Here is a 21,878-nt window from a genome sequence, read left to right on the forward strand (position 1 = left end):
AGCATTTATTTTACATAACATATCCAATGATAAGACTTTTAAATAATTGCATATAGATCCAAAATATTGTCCAAATACACCACTCAATCCGCGTATAAGTAGTTACATTAACCATTTAGTCCTTCTACTTTCACATTTATATCTAAAAAGTACGTAGTTGGTGAATTTTTATATTTACATCCAATAGTTTTTTATAGACAGTTTGGATTTTTAAAAATTAATTAATCGATATAGAATTGAATTTCATGTTAAATATGTCCATAAACTTTCATTTTTGCATCACTTGAAGGATTAGAGATCTATTAAAACTTTTCAAAATTTAAGAATATAATTGACGAAATTTTGAAATGTTAAAGACTTTAGATATCTATATTTTATATATTTTAAAGTTCGGGAACCAAATAGACATGGATATGAAAATTTAGTGATTAAACTTGTTATTTAACCTAAAATCTAATATGATAATAAAAATTCAGGGCAAAATGTTAATGACTAAACTTAGTCACTTAAGTTAGAAAAAGACAGAAAATATTTCTATATAACCCCTATTTTAATTCTATCATTAATTGATTAACGAAAAAGTGACACGACGTATTGGATGAGATGTAGAGTAGCGGAATTTCGTTTTTGATAGATATTATCAATTTTCTTTTAGTATTGAACCAACTGCCTCGGAATTCATCACACAAGCTTACATTTTAAAATGTATGGGTCAAATTCATAAGCAACCAACTTCAGATTCCTAATGGATGTAATACGACAAGTTTAAGCTGTATATGGATGTCAGATTTATACTTTACAACCAAAACTCAACAATAATATATAAAAATAAAATAATAATAAATAAATGGCATGCAAATAAATCCAATTGGAAAATTTCACGAAATGACCTGAAACTCAAAATTTTTTCTACCAATGACTCTTCCTAAAAACTTTTCTACTACTGACCTTTTTCCCATGCAAAGTTTCAAAATTACCTCCAATTTTTAAAAAGCCTTCAGACCGCACGGTGAACGTGTCTTTACGAATACTTTAAGCGATCGGATAGATATTACTAAGTGATCGTTTAACTAAATGTTATGTGATCGTTTTAGATATCTATTATGCGATCGTTTGGCTAACTGTTACGTCATCGTTTATTTTTTGTTATACGATCGTTTAGGTTTTGTTATGCGATCGTATAGAGAATATTAAGCGATTGTTTAGCTATGCATTATACGATCGTTGAAATATCTATTATGCAATCGTATAGTTTTTGTTAAACGATCGTTTAGAGAATACTAAGCGATCGTTTAGATATCCATTATGCGATCGTTTGGCTAATACTAAGCGATCATATAATTTTTGTTATGTGATCGTTTAATAATACTAAGCGATCGTTTAGCTAACTGTTACGCAATCGTTTAGATATCCATTATACGATCGTTTGGCTAATACTAAGCGATCGTTAGGTTTTGTTATGCGATCGTTTAGCTAACTGTTACGCGATCGTTTAGATACCCATTATGCGATCGTTTGACTAATACTAAGCGATCGTTTAGATTTTATTATACGATTGTTTAGATAATACTAAGCGATCATTTAGCTAACTGTTATGCGATCGTTTAGATATCCATTATGTGATCGTTTGGCTAATACTAAGCGATCGTTTAGGTTTTGTTATGTGATCGTTTATATAATACTAAGTGATCGTTTAGCCAACTGTTACGCGATTGTTTAGATATCTATTATGTGATCATTTGACTAATACTAAGCGATCGTTTAGGTTTTGTTATGTGATCGTTTATATAATACTAAGTGATCGTTTAGCCAACTGTTACGCAATCGTTTAGATATCCATTATGTGATCGTTTGGCTAATACTAAGCGATCGTTTAGGTTTTGTTATGCTATCGTTTAGATAATACTAAGTGATCGTTTAGCTAACTGTTACGCGATCATTTAGATATCCATTATGTGATCGTTTGGCTAATACTAAGCGATCGTTTAGGTTTTGTTATGCGATCGTTTAGATAATACTAAGTGATCGTTTAGATATCCATTATCCGATAGTTTGGCTAATACTAAGCGATCACTTAGGTTTTGTTATGCGATTGTTTAGATAATACTAAGCGATCGTTTAGCTAACTGTTATGCGATCGTTTAGTTTTTGTTTAGATAAGTTTGTGCTAAATTTGTAGAATACAATTGGTGTTGTACATTTAACTAAGCAAATAAATAACTAGGCGATCTTTTAGATAAATTTGTGCTAAAATTACATATTGTACAGTATAATTGGTGCTAAAATTACATGTTGTATAGTGTAAATTTGTACAGTATAATTGGTGCTAAAATTACATATTGTATAGTATAATTGGTGTTGTACAGAAAAATTGAAGCAAAAACGAAAATTACATATTGTTTAGTCTAGATGGGCTGGTGCCAGGTGTTATCAACGTTTGTCTGCACGTTTTCTTGTTATGTTCTATCTGACCACATCCTGTACACCTGTGTATTTGTCGTAGCTCCTCTCCAATTGAAGGTATCCTAATGATTTGACGTCGACCTACACTAACTACCTTTTGTGATGGTAGAATTGGTTCAAAATCTCCAACCCATTCTTGACTGTGTCCGACTGAGAAGATTGGTTTGGCGTAAGCAGCAAGCCCACACTTAACTGTAAACCATTTTGCACATAATGTTTGAACATTAATGTTTCTCAGGGTCGCTGCAGATATTGCATGGGAGCATGGGATCTTGAGGCAATTAAACTCCATACACGTACATGTCCGTGAGCGAAGATCAACCAACCCCCCCAAATATCCATCGTCCACATTAATTATATGCATATCCACCGGAGAAACACAATATGTTCTAGACATTAATTCTGATTCCTTAAGAATACTCATTGTGTAATCAGTTACAATGTTTGTGCATGCCATTGCATGTGTATGTGGGATATAGAATCAACCTTGTAGCCACTCACGGATATGCTCTAATAGCTTTGTTATTGGTAGTTTTCGGGCATCTTTCAATACTCCATTGAGGCATTCTACTATATTTGTCGTCATCTTGTCATACCTACAATGGACTTGATAAACCCTTGCCCACCGTTGTAATCCAACCTCCTCAAGATAGGCCATCACACCAGGATATTGATGGAGCTTAGCCCAATACATCTGAAAGTCAGACATTCTATATGCTTTAGCCGCTAGGTAGAAATTTGAGATTATGTCCTTATTCTTGAATTTGTCCATCGTATTGTACCGAATATAGTATATAACAGGGCATGAAATGCATTAGGGAATATCCTTGCAACCGCCTTTGCAATTGAGATGTGACGATCTGATATAATCATTAGATTGGGAACGTCTCCTATTGAAGCCTTCAAATGAGTCATAAACCAAGTCCATGATACATCGTTCTCACCATCTACAACACTGAAAGCGATAAGATATATGTTGTTATTTCCATTGATACATATTGCTATTAACAACATACCTTTGTATTTCTCATGCAAATGGGTCCCATCAACAACGATTACTGGGCGGATGCAGTTTAGAAAACCTCTGATACACGGACCAAGTACCATGAAGACATACTTAAAGTATTGTCTGTCTTCTACTTCAACCTCAAATATGGTACCTGGATTTGTAAGCTTAAGTGCCTCGTCGTATGCCCTAACAACAATATATGATCCTTTTGGTGACCCTCGTGCATACACTAATCTGTACTCTCTAACGCGATAAGCCCGTCCGTAGGTAATGTTCACTCCATATTCTCGTTAGATTTCCTCAATTATATCTCTTGGGCGGTAGGTTCGGCCAACTTGTTCGTATTTGGACTTTATTAAATATCCAATAACCTAACTTTTTGCTTGTCGATGATTACCAATTCTCATTTCAAGAGAACATGTATGTTTGCTGGGATACTTGGTCACTTTGAAGGAACCACTTTCTTTCATTTTTTGGCACGGACCCTCCCCTTGCATTCCTCCATCGAACTCGGACAGTTAGTAAGCTCTTCGTTGACTTTTTTACGTGGTAGTCAAAGTTCTTTCTTATTGCAAGCATCGATAATTTAACTGACAAGTCATATTTCAAAAAGAAAATTTGACCAACCTTTATATCCTCGTCATTCAGACAGTCATGAGGTATTGTGACGAGGTTGTCATACGATGGGCCCTCTAATGGTCCGGGTATATCAACAAATGGTTCGATTGGAACAGTGAAATGCATTAGAGCCGAAGGCATCACAACCAGTGGAACGGGAGCATGTGGAGTTGGAACATGGATGTTAGGTGTTGAAGAAGTTTGTCCATATCCATGTTTAGTATTGAATTGTGAAGTACATCTGGGTTCATTGTTCCAACCAAACCAAGCTTCATTTCGATCATCCCCCAAGTTACATGGCTCAATATGATCATCAATTGAAGACATGGTATGAATTGGATTAGGTTGATCAGTTGGATTGCAATGTTGGTGTACTCCATGACTATTAACAGGTGTAACTGATACAAATAATGGCATCTGGGATGCCTCACTGCCTTCTAAAAAGAAGCTAAGATCTTCATCGTCGACTATGTCAATTGGGGAAGCCGGGACCAAAAGTTTGTAGCAACATTTGATGTATATATCAAACATATCCGAACCGATATTCAGTCGTTGGTGCATCATACTCACTAATTCACTGACTGTTATATCATTTCTAATTTTCAGACCTTTCATATGACCACCAACATAATTTCTTCCGGACTCATCCCAATCCCCACCAAATCGTACAAAGATGCGAAGTAGCGCCATTGATCTACAATTGGATAAAAAAATCATTGATAAGTGAACAATCGTGTATAAATTACTATGCAATTGTGTATAAATTACTATGCAATCATGTATAAATTACTACATGATCGTGTATAAATTACTAAATGATCGTTTATAATTTACTACACAATTGTGTATAATTTACTACATGATCGTTTAATAAATTATAAACGATCTTTTAGTAATATATGCAATGAGTATAATTAAATTACTACACGATCATTTATAATTTACTACACGATCTCTTAGTAAATTATCGCATAGTAAACGATTGCATAGTAAATTACTACACTATCGTTTATAATTTACTAAATGATCACATAGTAAATTACTACACGATCGTTTATAATTTACTAAACGATCGTGTATAATTTACTACACGGTCATTTAGTAAATTATAAACGATAGTGTAGTAAATTATACACGATCGTATAGTAAATTATAAACGATCGTGTAGTAATTTAATGCTAAACGACACTTATTATGAAAGCGATCTAAGAGAAGAAATCGTACATTGAATGATGGACCGAAGAAACCGTTGAAGGAAGAAGAAATGTAGACTGAATCCGACGATGAAAGCTACAAGAGAAAGCTACTAGAGAATCCGAAGATGTTGGATTGAAATCATCTTCGGGCTAAAACCCTGAGAGAAAGCTACAAGAAAATAATGAGAGAATTTCGTGGGGAGTTCGATGACAGAAAGTGAATAATAAGAGACATTCCATTCTCTTCAAAATATTAGTTGGAAATAATTTTTTTCGTAGAATGTTGGTGGTGTATTGAATGCACAGTCAATGGTAGAAAAATTTTTAAGACGAGGTCATTGGTAGAATAATTTTTGGATTTTGGGTCATTTTGTAAAATTTTCCAATCCAATACTCGAAAGGTTAAACACCAAAACAAAAATATATGAAAGTAAAAAAGTAAAAATATGAAACATGTGTCATGTAACAGATAAAATATAAATCAAAACTTTATAAAAACACCAGAATTTAAATAAAAACATAAAAATTATTTAATGACTTAGATAATTGGATAAACTTGAATCAATTTAAAAGAATTTGAAAGCATTTTACTTTATCAGGAGAACTCGAAATTTTCTAATCATTTATATAAAAAAAAAACGTTCAAAATGGAGAATAATTTCTCATCGGTAGAGAAACCGACCCGATCCCCACAATTTAGATGGGTTCAGGTCTTGCCATGTAAACATCACTCAGTCCATCCCTTGTACTATTACTTTAGAATCATTTGCCCATTGAAGGTTATGGAGAAGGAACAGAAGGCAAAGAAAATGAAGATGAGATTCATGGCTAAGAAAGAAGAAACAACTCAGCAATATGATGAACAAATCCGAAATAACTTAAACCAACAACTCAACAACTACTGCACCATTTGTTTTGAGTAACTCTCGTGCGTGTCTATAATTAACTCTGTTTCCTCCAGCTCTACTTTCATTAGGGGTGAAGAAAAACTATCATCTGAAAAAAGTTTCTGTACCCTTTCCTAACCCAACAAAATATATCATCAGCCAAACATATCATCCTCAGTTTGGGTAAAACACAGTTAAACCTATCTCTTCTTCCCATTCTTCAATTAACGCTTCTTCTTGCTTCCTTTTGCAGCAGATTTCGATGGGCTAGCCACAAGATAGATGAAGAGAACGACAATGGAGATCACCGAGATCAGGGAGCCGTACTTTGCAAGCAGCCTCTGCAGGGCGGAAACAAATCTCGTGTGAATAAATGGACAAAAAACGTGCAATTGTTTTCTTATGCATTCAAAGAGTTTTATAGACGAATTGAGAGAATGGAATGGATCATACCTTAACCTGATGAAATTACGCCCCGGTGAAAGATAAATTCCATGCAAAGGCAAAAAGATTGCACCAGTTAACCAAATTGACAAGACTTCAAATCATTAAGCTTGATGCGGAACAGACATTCTAGAGATAAACTTACCCACTCTAACTTCTTCTCTGGTGGCTTGTCAGCGAGGATATCCAAAGGTAAAATTGGGGTTGATAAGGCCTCCTACAGATATCCAGAAGCATGGTAAAATGTCTGCAACCTTAAGTAACCAGAGCATAATCATAATCGAAAGGATATTTGACCTGTAGAGCAGACTTCGTAGGGACACGGAATGTGATAATAGCTGGTGAACCATGAAACAATCCTTTTGTTTTGGCTTCTAATTCAAATGAATGAGATATATGACCACCACTGTCAAACAACAGATTAGTGTTAGAAGCACAAAAACCCAATGGAGGGTAGAGGGGTACCATGACATATAGGAAAGAATACTATACAAATGGTATCACTTACGCATCAAGTCTTTCCCACGATTTGGAAGTCTCGCCACTCACAATATCAAACATATCTTCTGGCCAGCTTGCATCGTTCAGACTTGCATCATATGCAGTCCTGTGATCATTATTAAGTGAAGACACACACAAAAAAAAAAAAAAAAAAAAAAAAAAAGAGGAGAATAATTAGAAACCATGCTACTTAGAAATGAAAATATTCCCTTCCCTCTAGTCCGGGAAAACATAAAGTAAGGAAACTAAAGAAACTCTAAGCAACGCAAAAATGAAGAAATAGAATATGTACATAAAGTTGAAAAGGTAAATTTGTAAGGATAATCTGACTCATGGACAGTACAAAGGCTAAACAAAGCAAAAGGATAGGGAATAGTAAATCTCATCAATAAAAAGAAAGAAAAAGATATATAAGTCAGGCAACTCCTCCCTTCCAAAGTTCCTAATAAACCCACTCATTTATCTTAAAAAGAAGCCCAAGTAAACAAGTCAAAAGGACATCTCTTGAATCCCCTTCTTCCAAGCTTCTCAGTATTTGCTTCATGTAGGTCAAATAGATGCTTGTGCTACTTTGGTTTAGAAAGTTTCTAAATTTCAGTTAGTGCTCATCACACACAAACACGCACACAGCCCTCCTCTCACCGACGGTTACCGTTCATAAACAAATAAGTGAACATCAAATTGTAAAATTTTGACAAAAGATCACTCAAAGAGCAGTTTATATCTTCCTGTTGCATGGCAAGTATCGCAAACCTAATGAACAGATTTTTAACGTGAAACAAGATCTAGGCACAACTCCTGAAATGGCAATGAATATAATGGCTGATCGTCTATTCTGACAGCCAATGCAGCAATCACCAAAATAAAACGACTTGGTATTGCGATATTTATATTAAAGAAAAACGAAAATATAGAATTTATAGATTGCAGCTAGGAGAGCTACGCCCGGTTCCAGTTCATAGTAGCCTTGAGGATCTTGGTATCGAACAAAGACATTACGAACTTTTTCCACAATTCATAAAATACAAATGCACCAAATTTCACATCGATGAAAGTGTGTATCCTTCAATCATTGGTAACATTTTCCTGACGCCTGAACCTAACATTTATCTCCCAGAAAACGACTACTTAAAACCTATCACATACACAAGAGAGAGAAGTAAAGGAAAAAAGAAGTGGAACAACGTATGAGCAAATCCAATTTAGATCCAGATCAAAGCATAATAAATCAAAGCACGCATGCGCAAAGAACGATTGGATCTACAACTCAGAGACCACAGAGTGAGCAAAGCTGAATCTAGAAAACAAAAGCGAAATCAGATTAAAGGAATTGAAGAGAACATACGAAGATCCCCGATTGTAAATGTCGATTGAGACCGAGACGCGTTCGACGCCGGATTTAAGGCGAGTGAGGGACGCCTTCTTGTGCGCGACAATGAATGGAACATCGGAGGTTGCGATCGTTGACGAGACGAAAAGCAGAGCCAAGAGGAGATGGATCAGAGGAGGCTGAATCGGATTCGCCATGAAATCGAGGGAATTAGGGCGGGAGAGATGATCGGCGGAGAAGAGAGGCGACGACGGAAAGAGAGTTTTGAGGAAGGAGCCGTCGGATAAATTAGGTACGCAAAAATGTGGAACAATCAGAGAACATAAGATGATTTTTTAGAACCCCACCCCCAAATTTTCAACAGGGGTAACTTAGTCATTATGCTCAAAACCAAATCCATATTGTCCATTGTGTGTTAATTTGAGATTCTAATATTGGAAAACAAACACAAAGATCTTAAAACCCAAAATGATTTTTTTTAAAAAAAAAAACAAAATTTGTATATAAAAATGAAAATCTAAGCTAATAAAAACTAACCAACTGTACATAAAATCTAAATTAATAGAATGGGTTAACTTTAATTTTGGGGTAAAATATACTTTTGGTCCAAGTTATTGTTTATTTGATCGCTTAAGTTTCAAAAGTGACACTTTTGTCCTTCAAGTTTAGAAAATAATTATGGGTCAATGTGTTAAATTGACCGTTACTTAACTAATGGAAAAGTGATGTGATATTGTCCAGTTGGCAAAATTCAAAGGAGTTGTCAATATGTATTCATTCTATATTGTTTTGGGTTGTTTGGAACATTTAGTTGAGATAGAATGTCTGAAGTTCATATGTCTGTGGAGTTTATATATCTGTGGAGTTCATATGCTTGTGGAGTTCATATGTCTGTTGAGTTTATATGTGTCCAGTTTTTTGAACTCTAAATAATATGCTTTTACTATTTTTGTTTTATAACTTTTTTATCAGTAATTTTATCCATATTTATTTGAATAAAATATAGATTGCAATTTTTTTTCTTTTAATTATTAAAACTTTTCTTTCTTTCTTTCTTTCTTTTCTTTCTTTTTTTTTTCAATGAACAACAATTAACTCATTACATTTCTTATAGAAATATGGTTAAATAAAATGAGAAACAAAGAGAAATCTAAACTTTTGATTCCAAATTTTTTTTTTCCATGAATTTCATTATCATCTTCTTCTTCCTCTTGTTGCTCTATACTTTTACTATGTAATGATTTTTTTAATTAAATCTCTCTCATCATCTTAGCAGCAAATGAGATGTCACCACATTTCTTTAACAACTTTATTTTCAATTCTTCTAAATTTGATGGATAATTATATAATAAATTTCCATTTTTCACTAATTCTTGCTTTAAAATATTCTAGGAATTTTTTTTCCATTTTTTGTTTTTTTTAAAAAAATATGTTACGTATTTTTCAACTACATACTTACTTTTCGTCTAAATATTCAGTCTTATAATAGTCGAAGGTGGTTGTTGAAGTTGATTATCAAAGATGCTTTCACTAGAGTTTGTAGTGGAGGTGGTTGCCAAAGCCTTAAGTTGGTCGCATGAAGGTGGTATTGGAGTTGATTGTTAAAGTTTGACATCGGAGGTGGTTTTCAAATTCCAATGTTGGTCGGACGAAGGTGGTCGTCGAAGATATTTTTTGCCAGAGGTGGCTGTCGAAGGTGGTTGTCAGAGCCTGAATGTTAATCACATGAAGATGATATTAGAGTTGGTTGTCGGAGTTTGTCGTCGGAGGTGGTTGTCGAAGCCTCGAGTGGGTCGTTGAAGTTGCTCGTTCAAAGGTGGTCATTGAAGGTGTTTTTCATTGGAGTTTGTAATCGGAATTGGTTGTCAGAGCTTGAAATTGGTCATCGGTGTTGGTAGCATGAAGGTGGTTGTCAGAGTTGAGTCTAATGGAGATGGTTGCTAGAGCTAGGAATTGGTGACTAGAGTTGGTTGTGCGAAGGTTGTCAAAGCCCGGAGTTGGTCGTCAGAACTGTCATCGGAGGTGGTTGTCGAAGCCTGGATTTCATCGTCGGAGTTGTTATCGGAAGTGGTTGTCGGAGTCTGGAGTTGGTCACCAAAGTTTTCATCAGAGATGGTTGTCGGAGCCCGAAGTTAGTTCCTGGAATGTGACCGTGGGCGACGGGTGAAGCCATTAAAAACATTGGAAGAAGGGAGAGTTGGATGAGTTTGTAAAATATACCAACTTGACTCCACAAACATTTAAAGTTGGTGGGTCAAACAATGAGTTATATTATACCAACTCAACTCAACTCATGTTGGTGAATCAAATATCCTCTTATAGATATGATATGTTCCACATAGTTGGTGCATGAGTTTCTTCACCAATATGGTATAGAAAATTTTCTTCTACCCAAAGTTTCAAAATCCCACACACTTTCCTATGACATATTTTCCATTAATTTTATCATCTAGCTTCTCTTGTAAAAAACCTAGAAGATACAAATCATTCACATAAAAAAATATCTTCCATCTTTCTTTTCCAAATTTGATAATTTAATCCATTAATGATAACCATCTTAGCTAAACTAGTTTCTATATTCAACAAAAGGCAATCACAATTAATTAACCAAGTCTCTAATATCACTTTGTTGGGATAAATATTATATCTTGTGGATCAATTGTTCCCTCTTTCATGAATCTAATAGGATATTAATCAACTAGAAACAATAATAATTATCAAGCAAGTTACACCAACAATTTTAACATGGAAAAACCTTCTCAATGTGAGAAGTAAAAGATCATGAATCGAAATAAAAAACTCTACTAGAATTAATAATGGGTTACAACGAGTTCTCCGTTAGAAGTAAATGGGTCATCAAAGAAGAACATTATACTCGAAGAATCTAGTAGACCAGTTCCAACATGTTCAACTAACACATAAATAATTATGGGATGTATTAGAAAAAACAAATACCAACCACATTACATTTTATCTTCCACAATCCTAATAATGTTTGATTTGTCGAGCCATCACAATACATTATCAAATGAGAAATATGCAATTACTAGAAGGAAAGAGCTTACTTTGGACCTAATGAACGAACTGTTCAAATGATGAATATCTAGCCATAGAAATCTTAAGAACACGAAAATCATGATAATACAAATTATCTTCCTTTTGACCATTAAACAAAAATCTTAATCTTTGAATTGCCACAGCAGCAACAATCCTAGGATGTACAATCAAATTTGCTAATGTTGCATATACTAATAATATGGAAAAAACCAAAGAAATAAAATAAAATGATAATCTAAATATTAGAATTCTTTTGAAAATATAATTTAAACAATTAAAAAAAACTATCAAAATAAGATAAACAAACTTTTTAAATAAAAAAATTCAAATAAAAAAGAAGATACATTCTCAAAATCCAAACTGCCACGGAATATATGCAAAGATTAATTTTTTTGAAAATTTAAATCTGGCCCTCGAAATATAGTAATTTGAACATATACAATATAATTATACTGTATTAGTAAAATCAAAACATCTACGACAGAATTATTGAGGGAACCTCAAATATTATCAAAATTAGATCCCACGTGTCAAGGACCTGTTTGCCATGATGCTGCATAAATATTTTTTTAAATAATTATTAACAAAAATAGGGTTAGGTTGAAACTATTGTCAAAAATAGGTTTTTAAATCGTGTACCGGATAGATTATTACCACTAAATCGTATATCTGATACATGACTTCTTCAGAGCATGTGAAGTGGCAGTAACCTGGCACACGCAGACTGCCACATGGACAGTCATGCAGTGTTGACTAGGGGGTCAACGATTACCCTAAGTCATGTATCGGGTACACGACTTAGTGGTCCCATAAACCCTACGACCCTTTCCCTTTTCTCCCATCCGAAGCTTTTGAACTTTCTTCCTCTCTCACAACCGTCGGTCGCCTACTTCGCCGCCGTCTCCGATCTTCTTGTTGCTGCTGCCATGAGCTGATCTACCATTATCCATCCTTCTTCCCGCCGATCTACTGTCCGCCTCAGATAAAGTTTTATTTATTTATTTATTTTTCAATATATGAATTTTTTTCATAAAAAAGTAGAGATTTCTTCCATAGATTGTACCGTTTTGTTTTTATTTGGACTTATCTAAGTATATGGTTCATAGATCTATTATTTTGTTTTTATTTGGGCTGGTTTAACTCTATACTCCACAGATCTCAGATTTGGACTGATTACTTTTTTTTAGTTGAATATCATAACTTGGATTGTCGATTCTTTTAGATTTTTTGGGCTGATTTTTTTGGACTAGTTTCTGTAGTTGAATGTCTACTATTTTGTTTTTAGGTTGTATCATAACTTATTTGATCAGTGCAAAATAAGTGTGGTTAATTCTATCTTACCCAAGCAAATGAAATTTATAATGCTCTAACAACTACTAAAACTAACAAGTAGTTAAAGTGGAAGTAGGAGGTCGATCCCAAGGGAACCTGTATTAATTGGTAAAAAATAACCTTTGAATCCAAAAAGATAGTAATGGGGGGGTTGTTTGTAAAGAAACTAAAAGCTAACTAAAACGAAGATAAAGGCAAATTGTAACATAGAAAAAGATTCTTGGGAATTCTTGTAATAGGTTTAGTCCTATCATTGTTCTTGAACAATTTGAAGGAACTTTTAACGAAGAGCATCCATGAGCGCGTTCGGATCTTTCCGATTTCATTGTGACCGAAATTACCACACACATATTTTATCGAACAATTATGCAATTTACACTAATTAACGGCATGCTTTGAACAATAAAAATATAAAGGAAAGAGTTCTTATACCAGTTGAGACCCTCTTCAAGCTTTGAACTCAGATGCAGCGGAAGACCTCTACGTGCACTCTATCGCCCAGCAATCTAGTCGGCTGCAGCAGCACGATCGTCTACAAGAATGGCAGCAACACGAACAGTCACGAACAAGTGAGTAGCAGCGGGGATGACACCACCAAAATGGAGCCTTTGGTATTCTCGGAGTGAGAATCCAAAGTGTGGTCTTTGGTGAATTTGGTAGAGGTCGGAGGAAAAACAAATCGTGTAGACGATAAGCAAGTGGGAGAGAAAGAGCTATCGTATAGCTGTGTGCTTATCGTTTAAAAGGATCTACACGATCGTGTAGGTTTTACTAAGCGATCGTTTAATAAATGGTAGACGATCATTTAGAAAATTGGGCACGTGATGCGATCGTTTAGGAAAGTTAAGCGATTCTTTAAGTACGGGCGTGCAATCGTTTAGGCGCGAGGTGTGTGATCGTTTAGATGATAAAACTCTACCGTATAGGCTCTTAACTATGCGATCATTTACATTTCCACACTGATTGCGAAATTTTTTGAACCTTTGCAAAATGAAACAAATTTTCATTTTATTCTTCGGTTACAACAACCGACTTTGGATTTTCCTACTAGCGCACGTCCGAGAGAAGTTTTAGGCCAATTATCATATAATTAACCAATTTAATAATTAATGAATATAATCATATTATATTTTTAACCTATAGTTTGATATCACATATCTACAATAGTAATTTCTCCTCTACTTGATATAAATCATATTTATATCTAATTTCCTCCAAAATAATATATCTCATACATTTAGTTAATTATATCATATATAATTAACTAGTCCAATTATATCATATATAATCGAACTCCCTCTTGTCAATTTTTGAACATTTCAAACTGACCCAAACACTGATTCTTTGACTTTATCCAAGCTACCCAGCCTAATGGACCTGTGGCTCGAAGCTCTAACGGTACGTGAATAGCTAACTAAACTCTTTAGCCACGAGATCCACCATCCGTTAACTGTCAGGCATTCCACTAAAGACCAACAGCTGAACTCTTCTTACCACAGATATATTTCTATGTCCATCAGATATAACCAATCATGAGTACGATGATCCTACACAGATGCTCGGAAGTACAGCTGGGCCAATTTACCATTTTGCCCCTATAGTTACATCTCACTTCTTAAGTACCATTGATTCCTCTAATGAACAATACAACATAGTCCAACTATGTGTGAACACCTCTCTGATCAAGAGAAGATGTGTGGCGCCACATCGTTCAAGTCCTGAAATCAGCCCTTAAAGGAGCTATCTATCTACTTACTCCTGCCTCGGGGAAGGAGTGAATTTCATCTTGTGTAGCTGAGTTCCCAGCTCCTAAATCAGACGAATCCCCAAAATGGTAGGTTTGAATCGGCGACCTGGCCACTCGCACCCATACAAATCAAAAGACCGCTCTTAATGGCAGGAGTTCCCAACTCACTCAGGATTGAGGTCATGTTACCTATGGTCATCATAGTGAAGTGAAGTCTCTATCATGAACGGTGTTATATAACGAGACGTTAACACTTTGTGGTTAGGTCAAACTCTTTATATAAGACGCTCCTGCTCGCATGTCCCCTACACGAATGATCAGGATCAGACCATCTGTGACAAGTCACAACACTTGTGACCATTCCACAAAGGGGCTACATCCATAGTGTTACCAGGATAAGGTTTTCCTCATATATCCATATACTACATACCATTTTGGTTATCACTCAAGACATGATCCACTTGTATGTCACCATATACATACTTATGTTACATACAGATAACTAGGGATTTTATGTTTATTGGTTTGTGGTAAAGCAAATAAAACATACAATTGAGCATAAAATAAGATGTGAAGTAATTATCATATATTATACAATACAACGTTCGTACAATCTGTTTACAAATTATAAGACACGAGACTTTAGGGAATCAACCTCAACAATCTCCCACTTGTCCTAAAGCGAAATGAGGTGTACATTAAACTAGTACAAAACAATAAACTAAGGCATAAAAGCCCAGTACAAGATAATCTCCCACTTGCCCTAGTTTAGCCGCGGGCGATCCTTTAGACCCATGCTCCGTAGGTGACCCTCAAACACTGTAGTCGTGAGAGCCTTCGTAAACGGGTCAGCAACATTGTGCTCCGAAGTGATCTTCGTGACGATCACGTCCCCTCGATGCATTATCTCATGGATCAGATGATACTTCTGTTCTTTGTGTTTGTCGCGCCTGTGACTTCGAGGCTCCTTGGAGTTCGCCACTGCCCCATTATTATCAAAATATAGGATAATGGGCCTAGATATATATGATATGAAACAACTTCCAATTCTGTCAAGAACTTCCTGAGCCAGACGACCTCCTTAGCAGCTTCGCAAGTCGCTAGGTACTCCACTTCCATAGTGGAGTCGGCGATGCACCCCTACTTAGTGCTTCGGCATACTACAGCTCCCCCATTAAGAGTAAAGACTGACCCTGATGTGGACTTGTGAGAGTCCTTATCAGTCTGAAAGTCAGAATCCATGTATCCAGTAAGGATCAAATCCCTAGACCATACACGAGCATGTAGTCCCTCATTTCTTCGAAGTACTTGAGGATGTTCTTCACTATGGTCCAGTGACCCTGGGCTGGATTAGACTGATACCTACTGACTATGCCCATAGCGTAGCAAATGTCTGGACAAGTACAAAGCATCACGTACATCAAACTACCAACGGAAGACGCATATAGGACCCGTCTCATCTCCTTAACCTCCTGAGGCGTCTTAGGAAAACATGTCCTTAGACAAAGTGGACTCCATGCGCTGAACGACAGTAGGCCCCTCTTGGAGTCCTGTATCGAGTACTTGAGCAACATCTTGTCAATGTACGATGCCTGAGACAGTGCTAGCACTTTGTTCTTATGATCCCGAAAGATCTGTATACCTAGAACAAATTGAGTCTCTCCCAAATCTTTCATTTGGAATTGGGTCACTAGCCAGTTCTTAACTACAGTCAGTAGACCTACATCATTCCCAATGAGAAGTATATCGTTTACGTACAACACTGAGAAGACTACTGAAGCGTTGATATTCTTCTTGTAGACACAAGGTTCATCAACATTTTGGTCAAAGCCATACGATTTGATCGCAGTATCAAAACATATGTTCCAAGATCTAGACGCCTGTTTCAGCCCGTAAATGAACTGATTCAGCCTGCAAACCTTTTGCTCTTGACTTTGGGCTATGAATCCCTCGGTTGTACCATGTAAATGGTCTCTCAAAGATTGCCATTTAGAAAGGTCGGCTTAACGTTCATTTGCCAGATCTCATAATTATAATATGCTGCAATGGACAGGAGGATGTAGATCGACTTTAACATGGCAACAGACGAGAAAGTCTCCTCATATTCGACTCCCTCTACCTGGGTATAACCCTTTGCCACAAGTCGAGCTTTGAAGGTCTGTACCTTCCCATTAGCGCCCCATTTGCGCTTGTAGATCCATTTACAATCTGTATATCTTACCCCATCAGGCTTATCTATAAGATCCCATACTAAGTTGAAGTACATCGACTCCATCTCGAGATCCATGGCCTTGACCCATACTTCTCGGTCAACATCCTCCATTTCCTTCTGATAAAACAATGGATCCTCAACGTCGCCATCTGCTACCATAGCAAGAATTTTCGTGAAACCCAGATAGCGAGTGAACGGGTTTGTAACCCTCCCACTACGTCGAGGTTCCCTCAACTTTTGAGATGGAACCGACCTACTAGATGAACTCCCATCGACAAGTCTTGCTGATGTAGCAGGCTTTTCAACACTCTTTTTGAAGTTTTAGTAGTTTCATTGGAAAGTTCACACAACATGAATTTACTTCGTGGATTGTGCTCCCTTATATGATCCTACTCTAGGAAAGTAGCGTTCGTTGAAACAAACACCCTATTTTCTGTCGGATCATAAAAATAACCCCCTCGTGTACCTTTAGGGTAGCCTACAAAGAGGCATAACCTTGACCGTGGTTCCAACTTCTTGGGATTAGCCAAAGGTGCAAAATAAGACTCTACCATATACATGAGATATATTTTTTAAAGTAAAGAAATTAAAGAAATTAACAACTCTGGGGTAAGCGCTAAGGGGTCATATTTAAACTTTATATAAACTTTTATTTTGAAATGAAAGAACTAATTTCTCTTTTTTTAAATAAGACTCTACCATATTTATGAGATCTGTTTTTTTATTTGTAGAAAGATGTACTACTTAGTCAAGTTAAAATTTTATTTTTAATATGGGTACATACTAATTAAGTTTTCATTGCAAATTAAATATATAATTAAGTTTAGTAATAAAGAAATTTGTTAGTTAAAAATTTTAAAAAAAAAGTCAACATTGAAAAAAAAAAAAAAAAAAGACAAATTGTGGACCCAGTCCACGAGTATGCCTTTGACCAATCCACCGGCGCTAACATGGTACTATACCATGGTGCTGATTTGGTGTTAACTGGATTAAAAGTTAATCATGTACCGGGTACACGATTATCCTCCCAAAAAAACTACCATATTTTTTTCAATGCTTTCCATTCCCACATATTTTTGAAAAGTTTTTCCCATCTACCCCATTTTATATTCTTAAACTTTATCCCTAGATAAATTTGAATTTTGCTATTTTTCTAACCTCTGGTCACAATTTTGCTATATGTCACAAATTCCCTTTTTTTTTTTTTAATCTCGTGCTTGCATCATCGCCGGTGAAAATTAACGAAACAATTTTATTGTACACCTATGATGGGCTCTCAACTCTTAATTCTCACTCTTTGCATTCGCCGATCTCCCTCTTTGCTTCCTCATTTTCAATCTTGCAATTGTTGTTGTCAGCTTTTTTTTTTTTTTTTTAAATGCAAATAGTGAAAACGAAGAACAGAAGATAAGAACGAGTTGTAAGAGAAATAGGAAAAAAAAAAAAAAAGAGCAAAGTGTGAGAATGAGATCACAAGATCCGATTGATACAATAGTCTATTCTGATAAGTTTACGCTGATGAATAAACGAAAAGTAAAAAAATGAGTTAGTTTTCAAAAGTTTGAGTTAACTTTATTTTGATTCAAATATTGAGACATTTGTAAAAAAAAAAAAAAACCAATTTTTTTGGCGAAGTAGAATTTTGAGTTACATGATGAGATATTGTATATTGTACATTCATATACATTGTACACTTTTGAGTTACATATAAATTGTACATTCCTACAAATACCGTAAGAAGACTCTAAGGTGTTTATGTTTCAATCCTTTTTATCTTGCAAATCTCTTTTGGGTGCTTGATTCAGAAGAAGAAGCACAAGTGCTATTGTTCATCTGGAAAGAGTGGACTAACTAGATTGAGAGACGAGTTGAAGAGTTTTGTAGTAATAATATGAGTTTCTCTCAGGGGTGTGAAATGTGTATGTTCACTGTTCGATTTCACGGTTTTTTTTTTTTTACTTTTTATATTTTTTTTCTGCCTTTTTATATTTTCTAAATTATAAGCCATTCGGTTCAGTTCAATTTCATGGTTTTTATTTTTTTTATGCTTTTTCATATTTTTTAATATATTTATTAAAAGAGTGATTCGATTTGGTTTCACATCAGTTTTCAAATTTAAAACCAAACCGAACCACAATAATTCGATTTGAAAATATATCAAACAAAACCGAACCACATTCAATTTCGATTCAATTTGGTTTTAACGGTTTCAATGATCACTACTAGTTCTTCTGTTCTTTACTTCTTGTATTTATTAATTTTCTATGAGCTAAGCATTCTCTTGGAATTCAAAGATGTGGATACCTATGGACGAATTAAATTAAAAGCTCCACTTGTATCCCTTTTACTTTTGCTCAACACTTAGTTTAAGTTCGCTTATATTGATTTCATGCATATTATTAGCTTAGATTGATCACCTAAATTGGTATATAATGTTGAATCTAATATCAAAAGAGTTAGATACTTATCAGTTTTCTAAAAGCAATATAAGACAATTTTCACCCTTTTAAAATCACTTATGCTGGACAAATCAAAGGAAAGGGAGAGTACTCATTTTTTAGAATGGGCTGAGAGACTAAAACCCTATTGGAAAGGGGTTTAAAAAAAAGAGGTTGACAAGAGATTACAAAATGAACTTAACCTGGCTGACATTGTAGCCCTTCCGTTTCTTTTCCCCAACTGTCATTATACGTGTGCTCATTTTTACCAACCGATATTGAAGGTGCAATTTATTGCAGTGGCATCATCATTCCATACATAAAAAAATGAGATTTTGAGAGAGAAAAAGTGATAACTGGCCTTCACAAAAGTATAAGAAAAGACCTCTAACAAAATGGATATCCTTTCCCCCACAAGATTGAAGTGCATTAATTCCTAAAAGATTTTTTTTTTAAAAAAAAAAAAAAAAAAAAAAAGAGTCAAAATAGCACAACATTTGGTTTCAAAGCTATAATATACTTTATGTTTCATCTATTAGGCAGGGTATATGAAATACCTTAAACAACCCAAATTTTGTTGGCAAAGGATGGACAATAGTTTGGCAAGCAGAGTTCTGAGTTATATGATGAGACACTGTACATAAAATGGTTATTTATCCCATATCTTAAGCTTAATAGATCCACCATGGATGTTGACCATCCAAGCACCAAACTCAACATAAACATAAAACCCAACCCTTTTATCTTTCGTTTTCAACTAAGAAGAAATTAAACAAACATAATCAAATCTAATTCCTCAATACTAAGTTACAGGTAAGAAACAAAGAAAAAGAAGAACCCACTAATTTTACTCTACACAGTGAACTCATCTTCATCTTCAATTATCAGAAATCTTCATCCATCTTAAACACATGAATACCCTCATTTCCATTCAGACTCGACATCACAGATGCTTTTTGATATTCCCCAACTCTTTTTTCAAAGAAATTAGTCTTCCCCTGCAACGAAATCAACTCCATCCAATCAAACGGATTTTGAACATTATAGATTTTCTCATACCCCAATTCTCCAACCAACCTATCTGCCACAAATTCTATGTACTGGCTCATCAAATCTCCATTCATTCCGATGAGAGCTACCGGCAAAGCGTCACACACAAACTCCCTCTCTATATCCACCGCCTCCATAACAATCTCCCTCAATCGCTCCTCACTCAGTTTCTTCCTCAACAATGAATACAACAAACAAGCAAAATCACAATGAAGCCCTTCATCTCGAGAAATCAACTCATTTGAGAACGTTAATCCAGGCATTAACCCACGTTTTTTCAACCAGAAGATAGAACAGAAACTACCTGAGAAGAAAATCCCCTCAACACAAGCGAATGCCAAAATACGCTCAGCAAAAGATTCTGTACTGTCGATCCACTTCAACGCCCAATCAGCCTTCTTCTTGACGCAGGGGACAGTCTCAATAGCATGGAATAACCGATTCTTCTCATTTGAATCTTTGATATAGGTTTCTAGGAGAAGACTGTACATCTCGGAGTGGATATTCTCGATGGCAATTTGGAATCCATAGAAAGCTCTGGCTTCAGCGACTTGGACTTCTTTCATGAATCGTCCAGCGAGATTCTCCAAAACGATGCCATCAGAGGCAGCGAAGAAGGCGAGAACGTGAGTGATGAAGTGTTTCTCGTCGGCAGTTAAGGATTCCCAATGGCGAAGGTCTTGTGAGAGATCGACTTCCTCGGCAGTCCAGAAGGAGGCTTCGGCTTTCTTGTACATCTTCCAGATTTCAGGATAGTGAATTGGGAACATGCAAAAGCGATCGGGATTAGAGGCGAGGAGAGGCTCGTCAGGAATTGCAGGCATGGTCGGAAACTGGAAGAGAGAATTAGGGTTCCGGCGGGATTTGGGGATTTCTTATTGTTATGGTGGAGGAAGGAGAGGGCAACTAGGGCTTTTATAGGATGAAATTGGGGATGGGATTTTGAAAATTAGCGGGTGATTTAAATTTTTTATCAAAATTTCACCGAAAATTTTTAAATTCGTGGGTAGTTGTTTATTTCGTGGTCTCCGTATCAAAGAAGCTTCACCATTTTTATGGCTTTTTTTTTAAAAAAAAAAAAAAAATCTAAAAATTAAATTATCTAAAGTTCCTTTTTAGTTTGTTATATTCTCTTATCTAAAATGGCCTCATTAATTAAAGAAATGGATATATTCGGTCTATAAGATTTGAATTTGATTTCTAATTGGTTAGGTAAATATACAATTTAACTCATTTACACAAAAATAAAAAAAGTATAGTCTAATTAGCAAATGTGTCATGTCATCTTATCAGTTTTTTCTTTTTAAGATAAATTTAGTATTAGAGTATCATTTTGGTCTATGTAGTTTTGGTTCGTTCCATTTAAATCCATTCACTTTTCATGATATAATTTTAGTTTTTATATTTTCAAAAAAAAAATTAAATCTTTTAAAATTATTTTTTATTGAGTATATGTTCACAATTTATAAAAGGTAAAAAAAATTAAAGAAAAATAAAATTGGACATTCAAAATGGTAGAGAGACAAGAGAAAGTGAAATTTTGAAAATAAAAAATTGGAAAAAGGGAGTGGAGGGAAAATTTTGGAAAAATTGA

At 35.2% G+C, this 21,878-nt stretch overlaps 3 protein-coding genes across 3 annotated transcripts; all 3 read right to left on the reverse strand.

The window, feature by feature from the left end:
- Positions 1-2,320: 2,320 nt before the first annotated feature.
- On the reverse strand, positions 2,321-5,686 carry LOC120082123. The gene is made up of 2 exons (XM_039037646.1): positions 5,315-5,686; positions 2,321-4,784 (listed from the first exon to the last, which is right to left on the reverse strand). Exon 2 carries the CDS (start codon positions 4,778-4,780, stop codon positions 3,881-3,883), a length of 900 nt encoding a protein of 299 aa, XP_038893574.1. The 5' UTR covers positions 4,781-4,784; positions 5,315-5,686; the 3' UTR covers positions 2,321-3,880.
- A 396-nt stretch (positions 5,687-6,082) lies between these two features.
- On the reverse strand, positions 6,083-8,763 carry LOC120082959 (translocon-associated protein subunit beta). The gene is made up of 6 exons (XM_039038798.1): positions 8,464-8,763; positions 7,126-7,224; positions 6,915-7,023; positions 6,763-6,834; positions 6,627-6,632; positions 6,083-6,514 (listed from the first exon to the last, which is right to left on the reverse strand). Exons 1-6 carry the CDS (start codon positions 8,643-8,645, stop codon positions 6,398-6,400), a joined length of 585 nt encoding a protein of 194 aa, XP_038894726.1. The 5' UTR covers positions 8,646-8,763; the 3' UTR covers positions 6,083-6,397.
- An 11,069-nt stretch (positions 8,764-19,832) lies between these two features.
- LOC120070349 (ribonucleoside-diphosphate reductase small chain) lies at positions 19,833-21,183 on the reverse strand. The gene has a single exon (XM_039022284.1). The coding sequence runs from the start codon at positions 21,106-21,108 to the stop codon at positions 20,119-20,121; it is 990 nt and encodes a 329-aa protein (XP_038878212.1). The 5' UTR covers positions 21,109-21,183; the 3' UTR covers positions 19,833-20,118.
- Between the last annotated feature and the right edge of the window lie 695 nt (positions 21,184-21,878).

This window comes from Benincasa hispida, chromosome 1 (assembly GCF_009727055.1).
Source record: "Benincasa hispida cultivar B227 chromosome 1, ASM972705v1, whole genome shotgun sequence".
NCBI classification, from domain to species: Eukaryota; Viridiplantae; Streptophyta; class Magnoliopsida; order Cucurbitales; family Cucurbitaceae; genus Benincasa; species Benincasa hispida.